At 39.7% G+C, this 16,676-nt stretch overlaps 1 protein-coding gene across 1 annotated transcript in view; it reads left to right on the top strand.

Annotated features, from left to right (window-relative positions):
- LOC123961617 (rho guanine nucleotide exchange factor TIAM1-like) overlaps positions 1-11,223 on the top strand; it is a 48,218-nt gene extending 36,995 nt beyond the window's left edge. The window contains exon 15 of the mRNA XM_046037121.1: positions 11,075-11,223. Within this exon, the coding sequence (XP_045893077.1) occupies positions 11,075-11,223 (149 nt within the window). The remainder of the gene's footprint in view (positions 1-11,074) is intronic.
- The last annotated feature ends 5,453 nt before the right edge of the window (positions 11,224-16,676 follow it).

Genomic DNA, 16,676 nt, shown 5'->3' with positions numbered 1-16,676 from the left:
AGGATACAGCTACTTAACATCAACAAATCCCATGAAAACACCAAAGCCAGTCCTGAGCTGAAACTTAGGCCAAGCCTATTGAGTCCTGTTTTAGAGATCCATCTTAAAATAGAGGGTCACAAATGTATAGTTGTGTATTTATGAAGGCTATGGTATTTTCTAAAACAGCTGGCAATTAGCTTAGCTTATAATGACATAGAGCAGAGGAAATCTAGCCTGGCTTTCTCCAAAGTTAACAAATCAGCCTACCATCACGTATCATCATGTACTAAAGACTTTGAAATACTGGAAATGGCTGATATTGAGGGGGGTCTTACAGCCTTACAATATTAGTCTGGCAACACTGGAACCCTAACATGATTATCTGATTATATCTGACTTCTTAAAAACAGATAACTGTTTAAACTCCTAGCCAGACTGCCGACGATGGAATCCTCACCATGATAAACACATTCTCTTTCTCTCTCTGTGTGTCTTTTCACTGTTTCTAATTAACAAATTCAGACATGTTTGGAATGCCAGGAACCTGGCAGTCAGTGAGACAGAGACAGAGAGGCAGAGTGATAAAGATTCCAATTTCCCTAGTCACTCACATCATAAGGTACACATGGTGTCTCCTCACAGATTGGCATCGTGCAAGCTTTGACGCTACAGCCACCACTGGGAAAATGTTAAGAGTTAACCTTTGGCTGCCCAAATGCATTTATGTTTTTGAAGCTAGCACATTTCCCTCAGCTCTTTTAATTCCACCTTTTCTGGGGACTTCATTTCCTATTCAAGGTAATGGGGTTGGAGTAATGAATTCTTGCCGAGTCTAAACTATGTCCCCCTTGTGACCTCCTGTCTGTAAAAGAAATAGTCAGCAGAGCACCGGGCAGGAGGTTATTCTGGTATACAGCCTCGGCACACTGCTCTGCAGGGAACATTCAGGGATATTCTCCTCTCCATCATCTCTAAATGGAACTCTGCAACCTTTGTTTTTTTTCTCCTCTAACTGGAATCCAGCTCAATTTGTTCTTATTTTTCTTGGCAATGAAATTGTAAGGCAATCCACTAAGGATGTCAACACCCATTATCTTTTGTCTTTTATTCCGTATGAGCAGACAAAGGCAAACAAGGAGCAGCAGCGTTGAGCACAGAGACTGACTGTTGTCTGGTGTCTCTGATGTAGGACTTGACCAATCAAGCTGTGAAGCCAGCACTATTTCCCTCCAGTGGAACTGAAAGATGTGAGCAGAGGAAAGCAGCAACGGTGAGTGGTTGTGTGACATCACCTTGTCAGCCTGGATCCCCCAGTAACACTGATTTCCATACACCCTATAAAGTGTAGTGCAGCATTTATATCACATATGGATTTACACAGAATTATTGGCAGAAGTTTAAAGTTAAAAACAGTCATCATTATCAATGCCTTGAAATCGCTATTCTCAGACGGCTATCCAACATTCATAAAATGTGGCTGCATTAGTATTCAACTATTTCTTACTGTATCTGTTAAATTTGCTTTTTTAGTAAGAGGGCACTGCTTGAACAAGGGAAGGCAAGATAGATAAGGCTTTCATTAAATTCCCATAATTCATAGCATGTTTCTATGTTGTAAAATGCAAACTTCATCTCCTACAGTATGAATGACATGCAACTATTCTCGTATGGTTGGTCTGGCTTCATAGCTCAGGAGCCAGGGCAGAGTAGGGAAAGACATCAGGAAACTGCCTACATCTGGGTAAAATGGGCCTCAGCCTTTTTAATTAGCTTCCTCTCTAGCCTCTTTCTTTTCTCTTCCTACTTCCAGCCTCCACCAGCTGTTTTGGTCAAGCTTTTACAATTTTTATTTCATGTGAAATTTAATTTCATGTGAAAAATTATCAATTCATTCATCATTTTGTTTGGTTAATGTTATGCATGTCATGTTTGACCAGAGTTGAAAATTAACTACAGTGACACAAGTTAGGTTTCACAGTCCACAATTAATAGTTACCCTTGTATCTTTAGAGCTTCTTTTCTTTATAATTTCCCATTGTCTAAAATCTGCTCAGCTCAGGATATCAAAGGTGAATCTGTGCCAACGTTCAGATGATTAATTCAGAAACCATTGCTGAATTCAAGTCAGGAACTGTAGCCCCTTGGCAACAGTAAAGATACTAGCAAGTATTTCAGTTTTGTATATGAACATAGTTGTGGATTTGTTTTGTAACTTTTTGGTTACTCCTGAACTGTGTGTGTGTGTGTGTGTGTGTGTGTCGATGTACTGTGGTTAAAACAGTTTTCATGTGACAGATGACAATCACTTCTGCAACTCTGCAATGCAGTGGCTGCAAGACAGTTAATGAATACAACAGCCTTACCCAACACTACAGTGACACCATGCACTATTCCAAATAGACAAAGGAAGAGCAAATTAGTTAGACTGAGAATGTGGAGTGGAGTGACAGATAAGAGTGGAACAGGATCAAAATTGTAGTGCAATCTCTTTTGGGAATTACTGTGTGTTTTTTTGAACATGTAGTTATACCTTTTCAGACAGTAGATAACAAATGTTCTATAATTTGGATATAGTGATAAGGACAGTGCAAGATTGTGCTGGGTAAAACTTGCAAACCACGCATTTCAAACTGCATTGGGTATTCAGGACACAAATTGTATTTCCTTACACAGAAAAGATAATCTGTTTACTTTTCTAATGACTACATCACTGCATAACTCAATGTTCAGACAAGCTTAATATTTGGTTATTTGAGATGCTATGTAAAAAAGATATTGCCACATTTCCTTTTGTGATTGTCTGAATTTGGTAGATAGGTCTTTAGGGCAGAGCTGTTGGGCTGTGGCGTGCAGGCGTAAAGGCACCCCTGCGTAGGAGTGTGCGGTCAGTCACACACCATACCTCGACAACATGCTTTCAACAACATCAAGGTCGATCTGGCCTGGGCTCTTTCATATAGTGATAAACACTTTGGCTGCGTTGTCTGCCTGCTACATATGCCATGGGAAAAAAATTATGTTTTAGTCTGGAAAAAAAATGTCCATAATCTTTTCTTTTTTCCATATTTATCCAGACCTGGAAATTACTAAATCAAATTCCATACTTTTCCATACCGTCCTGGCTCCGCAATGGTGTAACAAGCTCCCCAACTGCGGATTTACAACCAGTTAAGTCTAACCTTTTTCAAAAAGAGAAATTTGAAGATCCCACAATCACGTCATTTCGGTTTGTACTTTAATGTCACTCTAACTACATGGAGAAAAGGGGAAAAGACAGAGTCTGGGAGTTACAAAAGTTAGCTTGCAAATTGATGTGAGATGTAGACCAATAAACTGATTCATAACCAGACTGATTCATACAATTCAAAGTTAACTTCTCTGCAGTGACATTTAATGCTGCCTTTCACATGTGGCTTGGAGAAAACAGGGATGATAAGGACACTTTTACCTATTTCTGCTGCCATTTTCCCTCATCCATTGCTCTTCTTCTTCTAATAAAACAAAATAAAACAGTTCCCCCAATGGCGATCCTGTGTTTATAGTAAGAGGGAGCAACAATGTAATGAGCGAGATTTGTTTTATTGCTTCCTTCATGCTCTCGATCCTCACTATTCTTTCATCTCACTGTGCTCAAGTTTTTTCATGTCCTTCACCTTGGCAGGAACATTGCTGTAAACCTGTTTCCTTGAAAAAATAAAATTTCAAATTTTGTACAGAGCAAACAATTCCAGGAACTGCTGTGCCATGTTTGCTGGCTACAGCTTACTTTGTAATTTGTGGGTTTTTTAAAAAGGAGATTTGGCAGTTCACTCCCATTAATATTTTTTGCTTGACCAATTGAAGAGACAGCCTAGAACGATGAAAGTCACTCAGGGAATTGGATATGGAGTTACGCACAAAGTGGAAGTCAAAGACCTTAGTCCCTCATCTTTTGCTTATTTTCTTTTTCTTTTCTGACAAAGACTGTGAAACAACTATTAATTGTCTGTAAAATAATCTTAAAGATACACAGGCTTAAAAATTACTTACCCAGATACCTATGGCATCAACAGACTGATCTCCCTATGACACCTTCAATCTCGATTCCATCAACAATTATCAAAGTTTACATGACCTTTGCATTAGCAAACATGCAGATTGACAATTCCTATTCTTCCTTACCTGTGTGCTGCATTTAAAGAGTGGGTCAAAAAATACCGTTAGATCAACTGGAAAAGTGAGCTGGACTACAATGACCAATGTCAAACTGGTTAAATTACAGGACAATGACTTTGTGTCTCTTTTGGGGACCTAATGTCAACATATTAAAGTCTTTATATAGAATTCCACAGGGTTCAATTATTGGTCCTGTGTTATTGAATCTTTACTTGCTTTCACTATGTATTATTATTATTTGTATATATACACTAATATGATTATAATTGATATACAAGAAACAACATTCTAATCATGTGGATGACACTGTATTTATTAACCTCTTTTGTATCAATATACTAGAGATATATTATACAGGTATAAAGCTGTAGTATTATTTAATTTTAATGAAGTATATCTTTATTTTTTCTGTTTGTAATATCAAGTAATATTAACGAACTTGGTCCAAATCTCGATCTGAGTCCAATGTTTATCTGCTGATATACATTCTATCTTATACTTAAATTTACTTATGACCTGTCCTCAACAGAAAAACAATCATATTGGATCGCTTCAGCCACACAAAATTACGTCTTATGTTTACGTTTATTGTGGCAGTGACCTCTAGTGGCTGTACAATGCAAACACATGACAAAGATGGCCACGTATTATAAATAGCCATAAAGTTGTCCATCGGTCCTACCCAGGAGCCTGGCGTTCGGTTCCCGTGTGAAAAAAGATTTTTTTTTTTTTTTAATAAAGTAGCATTAGCTACATTGGTTTCATAGCATTAGCTAGCTAGCAAACTATGTCAGTCTTAATGGCGTTGACAGCCCCCCCGTAGCCCCTTACCCTTACACTAACCTTTGCAGGGGTGTGTGTGTAAACCCATAGATGTTTTATAGAGACACGCCACTTTAAGACTCCTCAATGCAACTCTATAGGGAAAGCCTGTATCCCTGTAAGTTCTCAATCCGTACTGCCTGCCAGATCCCTTCTGCACATGTGCAAAAGTGGTTATGTCAGACAAAGAAGGTTACCGCAAATCTGCCTATTCAAAATGATCCAACTGAATATTTCAAATGAAGACAACAAAATGTTTTTTAATCACTGGAGATGAAACTGTTCACTATGATGTAATAGGAATATCCTTCAGATATGAAGAACTATATTCAACAGTACATTTTTAATTTCTAACATTGACACCAATGTAGCAACACAAAGGATGTGTTGCCAGCAAATCGGCCGTCAGGCTGTAGGGTTAGCCGGGCGGCATGCATACAATTCCTGACTTAGGTTTAGGCACACACCACTGTCATGGATAGGGTAAGGGGCTTTTGGGAGCTGTCAACGCCTTTTATACTAAGGTAGCTAGCTACCTAGCTAGGGTTGTGAGGTTAGGGCGCTTCCGGTCTAATCAGGGCGTCTCATACAGACATACCTGGGGGCATCTCATACGGATGCTGAAGGGTACCTTTTGCATCAAATAATGCTTTGTCAGCCTTTCTAAAAGCGTCTGTATTTGATGCCCTGAGATGAGAACAGATACATAACTCCACATAACTTGACTGACAGGACAACTTTTGCACATGTGCAGATAGGGATCCAGCAGGGAGTATGGATTGGGTACCTACAATCCCGCCCCTCCTGCTAGAAAGCCAATCGTCTGCTTTTAACAGCGAGGCAGGAAACGTATTTCAGCCAGTCGTGTGGTTCCATTGATGTAAGCGTCTACTACACATGTGTTACTACTATTGCTCATGTGTAGTAGGAGTTTAGGCAGTAGGGAAAAAAAACACTTTTTCAGCTATTTTTATTCATTCCATCTTGGTGAATATCAAGTATTGTGCTGTCTGTGCCATCTTTGTGCATATGATGTGCTGTGATGAGCTATTGCTTTGCCTGGCTACAATCACCGTGATCACTGGAAAGTGTTTGTATGACACCCCTTATAGATGCACTTCAGTTACCACCAACTCTCTAAAGATGAAAAGGGGCCAATCTTGCGCCAAATGTATGATTATTACCAAATTTAAGCACCGAGAAGCTATTTGCTTGGCAGCGCAGTAAGGGGTGCATTTCACCCTTTGCCAGCGCTTTGAGAATTACATGATTTCTTTTTGCCTTTAGCAGCCACAAAAGCCACGCAATCCTTTTGTGAATTCACCCCTCGGTGTACTTTGTAAACCTTAGTGTCAGAACATTTTTTACTTCACACAAGCTAATTTTTACTGAAGATTTTGCACTTTAACATGGCTTTGGTAAAGAAGACCAGTACTACAAGACTAGCAAGTTGAGGTGGACAAAACACAATGAAGGTCATTAAAAGAAGGATTCAATTTTGATCAGAATATAGATTTATTTGGACCTATACTGATTCATTAAAATATACCTGTACCAACCCCAATACCAGTCCTCAGGATAGACGCGGACATCTCTACTTAAAACCTAGTTTTGTCTAATAACCCACGGCTTCATTGAATAAAACTGACTCAGTGTCCTCTTCCCAGCTGAGACAGTGTAAAATGCCATTTAGCATGGCAAAAGCTGTACTGAAGCTCAGGACTGTTAAAGTGACTAGCAGTTGGGAATTTAAAATGGATATTTCTGTTTTTAGGATAAGCTACATGTATCCTGCAGCCTGCCTTTTGGCTGCAACACAGTGGTCGTGTCTGTTTGAGGGTGATTTGAGAATAGCTAAAAGGCATTGTTCGGCACAGTGCATAGAGTCTGCATGCAGTGTTTTGTTTTTTTTGCTTTGTAAAATTGTTGGAATTAAACTACTACATTGGAGCAACAGTTTAAATGCCCAATACACCATTTAATTAACCAGTTTATAGGCTATTGTTATTATATAGTACTCTAACCTATATATTCCTATAAGGGTGATGATTTGGGGGGATTTTTTTGTTTAATTGTGCATTTACTAAGCTTTTAATGTGAAAGTGTAATAAAAAAATGTTTTACAGACCAAAATCTGTGTTTCGGTACACTGTAGAGGCCAGAACACCCTTACACAACAAGGAAAACTTCTGTTTTGTTGGGAAATATACAAATATGCACAGAACAAAAAACAGCAGAAAGCCCTCTGTTGCAGTTATTTGAGTGGGTTTTAGCAACACAGGTCATTGTTGCTTCAATGAGGGGTTTGCTCCGGGTGTGTGACCTCAACAGACTGTGCTCAGGGAAGCAGGAAATGTGAGTCATGCTGGCAGTGTGTATATAAACACCTTTACCCCCAAGTCATAGTGAGATGTCACCTTTGCCTTCAGAGCCACATGGACTAAGTCTTGTACAATGTGACATGCTGTTTATTCTCCATTTACTAGAGAGATGAACACAGTTATGAACTAAAATACTAAAAAGGCTGAGATGGAAACTGACAAAGTTAATGTATTATACTGTATGCAAGTGGATTTTTCATTTTGCAAGAATTACAATTTACACTTACTACATTTTGGATAGAAATATGTTATTTATTTACTACATTTATGTGACTGCTGTTTTTAGTAGAATATAAAACAGAGATTGTGTTTCAGATTCAAAATATACAAAAAGCTCTAACGATGTCGTATTTGAAACTACTCACCTGGTCACATCTATCTATCTATCCTCACTGAACTCACTCATCCTCTCCTCAGTCCACCTCTAAATCAACCTCAGCCCCAAGATCAATAGCCTGCGAAGGACAATCCAATCAACCACTCATAATAACAGACCAATTAAAACATAATCCATTTATCTGTCACCTTTAACAAGCATATTTAATTTTCAATGCGATTCTGCAGCATCCTGACTATCCATAATGAGAATGTCTCTTTCAAGGGCAATGTGCATAGGTGCCGACAGCACAAACCAAAATCCCCAAATAAGGGATGCACCTTGCCTCTTCATTATGAACACAGCAGCATTGTGTTGACCTGTGACAGAACTATAGCCTCATTGAGATGCTAAGCATTCTCTCACCTTCTAGGGAGTGAGTCTGTCGACCATGTTAGGGCCATACGCGTAGGAGCCATTATACATGTCTCCCCACAATTTCGTAGTGTAAACATTTATTTCGCATTGCCTGCCTGTCTCTGACAATTTTGGAGTTGGTGCATAGCCGATGTGGTTTACTACGAGTGATAAGTCAATCTATCACACACTCCACATCAGACATAATTAAGCTGTTATAATAGAGACAAAAATCATGGATAGAAAACGTGCGACACAACACAAAGGTGGTGCTGAAAAGTTTAGAGACAGAGTTAGGATGTGAAGGAGGAAGTGAACACTGGCACATCTGGTTGCCACTGCTTTCTCCGTACAATTTGTGTTTTTCTCTTTCTTTCTGCCACCCCTGCTGCTTACATTCATAATCTCAGCAGGGAGATACATATGGTAACGTACTCAGCAACTCGACAACTAACTTTGAAGGATTAACCTGCCTGTTGATTCGTTAAAGTCTACTTTCTTGGCTGCTGTGGTTTGGGGCCTCGCCGGTCATTAACCTACCTGCTGATGTTCCTGGCTGCTTCCGTTTGAAAATCCACAATGGTGATCAACAGATCGTTCCTATGGACTGTCTTTATATGGATCATTCTCTCATTTTTACTTGATCCTGTTTCATCAATTCTCCGTTACTCAGTGGATGAACTTCTCCAGCTACGACTCCACACATCCGACCCATCCTTGGTCTTACAACTGCATCCGGATCTGGTTCGTCATCAACGGCATAAATATGTCCACCCTGGATCTTGACGGAGATTCAACATCGATGACTCAAAACCAATAAAATCTTTCTGATCATCATCACCTCGTCCACCAAGAAAACACCACCGTGCTGTTGATCGTGGTGTGCTAGCTGGCTTAGCCAGGTCAGCTAGGGCTAATCCTGGCTACAGCCCCGTCTCTGTTTGGCTGTTCAACATCCGCTCGCTAACGAACAAGGGTCTCCTGATCTACGATCTTTTGCAGGAAAACAAATTTGACTTCTTATGCCTTACTGAAACTTGGCAACGGCAGAACGATTGTACACAACTCAACGAGACTGTACCACCCTGGTTTGTTTACACCTGTCAATCAGGCATGTCAGGTCGACGAGGCGGGGTTGCAATGCTTTACAATGACAAATGGAAAGTGTCACCTGTCAGCATCCCTGCCTCCAATTCATTTGAATCCATAGTCCTGCAAATCAACGGGCCAGTCCCTACCATATTAGCCACTATCTATCGCCCACCCAAGTCTTACAATACTTTTTTAACTGATTTTAATTCCTTTTTAACATCCATTTGCCCCATGGCCCCCAATGTCATTATTCTGGGTGATTTTAATATTCATATGGACAATAGTAGCAACACTCTCACAAAGGATTTCTCCTCAGCACTGGAAAGCTTTGGACTACAACAGTATGTTGATTTTCCCACTCATAACAAAGGACACATTTTAGACCTAATCTGTTTCTCTGGTCTAACCCCTTTTAATTGCACTGCATCTGACTTGCCCATCTCTGACCATAAGTTAATTTCTTTTAATGTCAACTTACCACTACCCAAAACGAATCCACTCCACTCCATCTCATTTTGAAACATCAGGAACATTGATGTAACTGCCCTCTCTACTGGAATTAAAAATCTCACTTTAGATAAATCAGCCAACACCGATGATCTGGTTTCACAGTATAATGATGGACTATACAAACTCCTCAACATTCATGCTCCTCTGAAAACCCGGACAGTATCTTTTACTTATTCTGCCCCATGGTACACATCTGCTCTACATCAGCTAAAAGCAAAAGGATGACGCCTGGAACATCTATACAAAAAAAGCAAATTAGTTATACACAAGGACATTTATGACAACCACATGCTCCTCTACAAAGCTCTAAAATCTGCCTACCCTCCCTCTCCTCTCTTATAACTAACATCATCTACTCCTCTCTTATTTCTGCTCATGTCCCCTCCTCTCTCAAAACTGCTGCTATTACCCCCTGAAGAAAACTGGTGCAAATCCCAATGACCTAAATAATTTCAGACCAATCTCCAACCTGCCATTTTCTTACCATACTGATCCTTCTCGATTTAACTGCTGCCTTTGATACAATCTCTCACAATATCCTCCTGGACCGTCTAGCCTCCATTGGTATCATCAACACATCACTGAACTGGTTCACATCATACCTGTCTGGCCGTACTCAGTTTGTACAACTTAAAAATGTTTGATCACAACCCTCCACAGTCACCAGTGGTGTTCCCCAGGGATCAGTCCTGGGTCCCCTCCTCTTTATAATTGATCTACTTCCCATTGGTTCTATTCTCAGGAAATATAATATCCAATTTCACTGCTACACCCATGACACCCAGCTCTACTTGTCCACCAAACCTACGTCTCTGCTCCCTCCATCTTCACTAACTGACTGCTTAGATGAAGTTAAAACCTGGTTCACACAAAACTTCCTCAAGCTAAACAGTGATAAAACTGAAATTCTCCTTGTTGGCTCCAAATCCACCCTAGCAAAATGTCCAAATTTTGCTCTACTCATTGACAATTCCACTGTCCCCTCCTCCCCCCATGTCAAGAGTCTTGGTGTCATCCTCGACGGCACACTTTCTTTTGAAAAACACATTAATAATCTTACCCGGTCTCCATATTTCCACTTACGCACCATCAACCGCCTTCGTCCTTCACTTACTCACCATAACACAGCTACTCTCATCCACGCTCTTGTCACTTCCCGTATTGATTACTGTAACTCCCTTCTCGCTGGTCTATCGCACAAGTCCATCCATAAACTCCAACTGGTCCAAAACTCTGCTGCCTGTATTATTACCAGAACCCCAGTCTCTGAACACATTACTCCAGTTCTAAAACAACTGCACTGGCTCCTGTCAAATACCGTATTGATTTCAAAATTCTACTCCTCACCTTCAAAGCTCTCCATAATCTTGCTCCTCTTTATCTCTCTGAACTCCTTCAGCCCTACACCCCATCCCGAACTCTCCGATCCTCTTCTTCCTCACTACTTTCCATTCCTTCTGCCTGCATGTCCACTATAGGGTTCAGAGGCTTCAGCTATTGTGCACCTCACCTTTGGAACTCCCTGCCCCTATCCATCCGTACAACTGAGTCCCTATCCTCCTTTAAAACTTTGCTGAAAACCCACTTATTTCGAAAGGCTTACCCTACATAACTCCACCTTCCACCGGCTTCATGATGAACTGCTTTCTTTTATTTCTTTTTTAAAAAATTCTCTATTCAATTTTTTTTTCTTCTTAATCTTTACATTGTGTCTTGTTTTGATTTTTTGTATTGCCTCCTTGAAATGTATTCTAACTGTTTTAATCTGTAAGGTGTCCTTGAGTGCTATGAAAGGCACCCACAAATGTATTATTATTATTATTAAGTTGAGGGAGAAAAAAAAGAGCTCGACCAAGACAGCTGCAGCAAAGTGCCTCAATATTACAGACTTAGTAACAGTAGGCCTAATCTACTTTTAAATTCATTCCATTTATACCTTCTTTACTTAACTAGTCTGTAATCTGCATTTTACTTCATTAACCGAAATTAGCTGTCATCCAGGCTGTGTGCGCTCTGTTACGCAGTAGAGCCCGTGTCTTGGGTGCTTGTCACAGATATTGATGAGCTGGACGGATGCAAACATCTAGAAAATCAGGCAAATGTCTTTTTCGGTTTAAGGCTTTATTGTTCTACTAATACAACTAAAATCCAGTGCACACACCATGGCACTGGTGGCCGTGTTGGAAAGCAGCCTGCGTCGCTCTTTCACAAGCTGGCTAGTGATATACTTTCACTTTCCATTAACAGCGTAGCCCTTTTAAAAGGGTTGTCTCTGCAGAGCAAATGTAGACTACACACTGTTAACATCTAAGTCAAATGATCTGCGGATTGATTCAGATATATTAACAGTAGGCTATCCTTTTGTTGAGCAGGTCATCGCTTTCTTTTGATGGACATTAGTTTCTTTTTTCTAATGCACAATGGTTAGGCTACTATTTGTTATGTAGCGATGTCCGACGGTGAGTCCATCAAATAGAATGTCGCAAGTGAAACTAACATTCAGCCAACAATAATTTCTGAGATGAGAGAGAGAGAGAGAGAGGTGTGGACAAAACAGTCCTGTTGGGCTTTAGGCATGACGCACAGCTTCCTTTGTATGTAGGTTTACCCTGTTTCAACAATGAGCTGCTCCCGTGTTACTGCCACAATAATTATTTGAGTTGTAAAGATTATTTTCATAGATGCTTTAGGAATAATCAGATTGTTTTGGCTGCCTGTGCTAATGCAAAGCAAGTGGTTTGTTTGGCTACAGGTCCATAATAAAAGATACAGGCAACAAACGTAGGCTGGTTAGCAAGCGTGATATTTTATGTTCATCAATAAGCTCATGGAGAAAAAAAAAGGAAAATAATTGTATTAAACAAAAATAGCTAAATTGCAGATAATCAACAAGCAAAGCTAATTGCATTCCCTAGAAATAACAATGTTGGACAGTGGCTGTTTCTACCCTGATGCACAGCAGATGAAATATATTAATATTGTAGTGGGTCAGCCAGTGTGGATTTGTTCATTTTATATCAAATAAATTTGGAGATCCCAAATTCTTTCTCTCTCCCTGAGAGAAAGAAAAGGAGGGGGGTTGAGATATCAACCCTCAACCAACAGCTGAAGCGACAGGTTTGCTTTCACTAAGTGCTGTTTTGGGCAGTTCAATCGTAAAACTTGCCACCTTTGATGCAGCCGAGATAAGACTCGGTGGCTAACCAGGAAATAACTGTCTCCTGAACAGCCTATCAGAACTCTTTTAGGAGGGAGGGCAGGAATCCCTAAGCCATGCCTCCACACACGTAACCATGGCAACTTACCTTCCTCTTTATTTAATTACCTCACATCAAAGGATATTCTCCTCTTCTTCTCCTCTTACCCAAATGTGAACTGGTGAGAACCTGTCCACATTCCTTTGTGTGGACAAAGGAATACTGTCTCCTCAAAACATTACCTTGTTTTACCTTAAATTATTTTTGTTAAGTTACTAAACAGGTCTCCCCACTCCATTAGAGTAGTTATATTACTGTGTTGTTGCTATTGAAAAGAAGAATCCATATAAGTTAATTTCGCAGTGTCAGCAATGATTCCTGACATTCGTTTGAGTGATGCTTTTAACTAATGCTTTATTTCCAGCTCCTTCTGACTTCTTATACTTAGAAATTATATATAACCGAAATGTTATCCTGTGTTAAATAATTAATTTCCCCAGCTCCTGAGTAAATGATTGTTTAAAGAAATAATCATTTGCTATCTTCAGTCTACTCATGGAACCAGAGTTCCCCCAAGAGGACAAAATAAGTATTACATGCCATCGTTCTGAAATGCCGTAGTACGGACCCAGCCACGTGGGCCCGTCTTGCCAGCAGTAACCCAAAAGACATCCAAACCAGAACAGAGCCTAACTGCCAGGCCGAGGACGGTCGCCACTGGAGTGTTTTTCTTCATTCAGCCACGAGAACCCCCGGAAAATTCCCTAGCAGAAAGCCAGGAATCGGGCAGCTAGCGTGGGGACCCGTGCAAACGGCCTAAGGCAGGCCAACGACACCCAGTAAGGCAGAACCAAGGCATTCTGTGATCAATGATGTCCAATAGTCTGTTAATCCATTATCTTTAATCCTTAAAACTCATAGCCAAATTTAACTGAGTTATTATCATAGCTTGCCCTTATGAATCAAATTCTCCCCACAAGAGAACCCAATTTATATTGAACTCATTACACTCATTGTTTGCCCATGTTTAGCCATTGTTTATTCCTTTGATGAATATTTAATCGCATTTATATCCACCTTTAGTTAGTTAATAAATTTCACCTACAATATTACGGGAACTTTGTGTGTGTATTGTTTAACTCCAAGTCACTGTCGCGAAGGATTTATGCCCTTTTGATTTGAGATTGACTGATTGATTTAAGATAATTGAGCGATTATTAACTAACTGATCACTAGTGAATAATTGTGTAATTATTAAACATTACTCAGGGGTCTGGAGACCCTGAGTGAACTGAATCTCCGGTGGTGTCCTTTGAGGTTTATGAATTAATATTCTCTGAATATTAAGTCATGATTTGTATTATAAAAGTAGGTATGCTACAATATATATAATATAAAGTTGTATGGACATCCTGTATAATATCTTCTAAAATTCGCGTAGTAAAATTACTTTGTTAGGCCAATGGCATGTCATCAGAGTTTGCATTAAAGACAGTTCTGTGTTTGCAAACACTTGTTGCTTTCCTAGATGCGAGATGAAGTGACCACAGAACAGGGAGAGTCAGGGCCAAGTGGGACACATACACTGAACAAAATTATAAACGCAACACTTTTTTTTTTTTGCGCCCATTCATCATGAGCTGAACTCAAAGATCTAATACTTTCTATGTGGTACCAGACGATCTTCATTGTATAATGGAAATATCAGACAGCTCATAAGTGTAATGTTACTGAATACATTTGTGCTGTGGCTAGCTACATTAACTAGCAGCTGTTCCATGTTTTTATGGTATGTAGTCAGTTTTGTTGTAGTTATAATATACTCTGTCTCTCTGACTGTGCACCAAGTCACTGCAAATACCCACTTTCACCAACACTAATAAGTACATTCTGTTTTCAAATGTCATTAGAAATGAGCATTTAAGTACTTTATTTGAAAAAAGAAATTCAGGGGAGCATACCCCCCAACACCTCTAGCATTTCAGCATCCCCCCCAGGTTCAAAGTTGCTCCTATGCTCCTGGTTAGGGCAATGAGTGTCCAAACTGCTATCTGAGCTTTGACATACTCCTAAGTGTGCACATCCTTAATGGTAATTGGCTTTTGTATGGTAAGAAAAAATAAATGTTACTGCATTCAATCAGCAAAACAGAAAAATGTATGATCTTTTCACCATATAAGCAGAACCCACAACCTTTTCATATTGGTGAAGTGAACTGTAAAAGATCACCTTGAAGACATTCAAATGCATAGTGATGAATGGACCATTATTGATGGGTTGACAAAATTGACAGCAGCGGAGATAAATATGGCCTGCCAAATGCTGTCATAGCCACTTGGCTTTCCACTTGTCAGTTAACTGTATGAATTAATGTTGCTTAGGCAGGCATTATAAAACAATTTCCACCCCATTAGACCTACAAATTCAGGAGTCATTTTATAATAATATATTAAAAATCAACCTCTTTTGGCCAGCATTACACCAATATTAGAGCTACCACACAGGGGATGCATCGCTTCAAAATATAGAAACATGTTCAGAAAAGTGCAGATTATAATGCAAAGTGCAAAATTGAATTGCAGTCCACTCAATCCATCCAACACCTAAGGTCAGCACAGTAAAGCATTTTGCAAATGATTAACTTAATCTGAGGACTGTGTAGGCAGTTTATTTTCAGAGTTTAAATATTTAGGAGTGCACCTAACCATTCTTTTTCGATATACAGACTGTACCAATAGATTAAGCCGTTAAAGTATACAGAAAATACAAAACGGCCGAACATTACCATAACAGCAGTGGTGCAGAAATTACTTTTAACATGTTGAAAAAACATTTAGAAAATAAATTTTAAGTGACTAACAGGATTTGCAGTGCTGTCCTGACAAAGCGCTATGGGTGATTTTGTTTCATGTGTTTGTGCACAGCAGTTGTTCTGTTGTGAAAAGCCATTTCCAATTTGCAGACCTTACAAAGCTGACCACAGATGTATTGTTTTTAGCTGCGATTCGCCTGTTACTCATGCCGCCTCACCAAGCTCCGTGTGTTCTCACATCTTTAATGAACAAAGTGTTTCAAAGTTTTGCGCATTCTTTCAGAGCCAAAGCCAACACCTGTCTGATTCCAACACCAACAATCTGGTCGATCACTTCAATCATATCTGCTTGTCGTCACTAAATATTACTGCTCCTCTAAAGGTTAGGCCTATGTCTAAAGCTAGTAAGCAACCCTGGATAAATGACAGCATTCGCAGCCTGCAAAGGGAATGCAGGAAAGCAGAGCGCAGATGGAAAAAATCCAGTCTCCAAGTCCATTACCTCAGTCTGAAGAATTTATTAATTAAATACAATAACTTGGTTAAGGATGCGAGAACACACTTTTTCTGAACTCATTACTACACATAAACACAATCCCAGGTTTCTGTGGGATCTGTGGATCAGCTGGTAAACCCAACCCCTCCTTGTGCCTCAGCTGGAAGTAATGATGACTGATTGTTTTTATCTTATTTTACCAATAAGGTGGTGTCAATCAGAGCCTCTATTACCCCCGCGGCCTCTTACTCAGAGGTTCCTCACCAGCAACAAGAGTTTTAACCAGTTTTCTCCCATCGACTTGTCTGAGCTTTTAAAAACAATATCATAAATGAGAGTGTCCTCAAGCCCAGTTGATGTAATACCTACAAAGTTTTTACTGAAAGTAATAGATTCTGTTGGGCCCCATTTGATCTCTGTTTTCAACAGCTCCCTATCTACTGGTTGTGTCCCTGATTATTTTAAAACGGCTTGCGTGAACCCACTTTTAAAGAAA

Source organism: Micropterus dolomieu, linkage group LG22 (genome assembly GCF_021292245.1).
Source record: "Micropterus dolomieu isolate WLL.071019.BEF.003 ecotype Adirondacks linkage group LG22, ASM2129224v1, whole genome shotgun sequence".
NCBI classification, from domain to species: domain Eukaryota; kingdom Metazoa; phylum Chordata; class Actinopteri; order Centrarchiformes; family Centrarchidae; genus Micropterus; species Micropterus dolomieu.
This window is presented reverse-complemented; position numbering and strand designations above follow the sequence as displayed.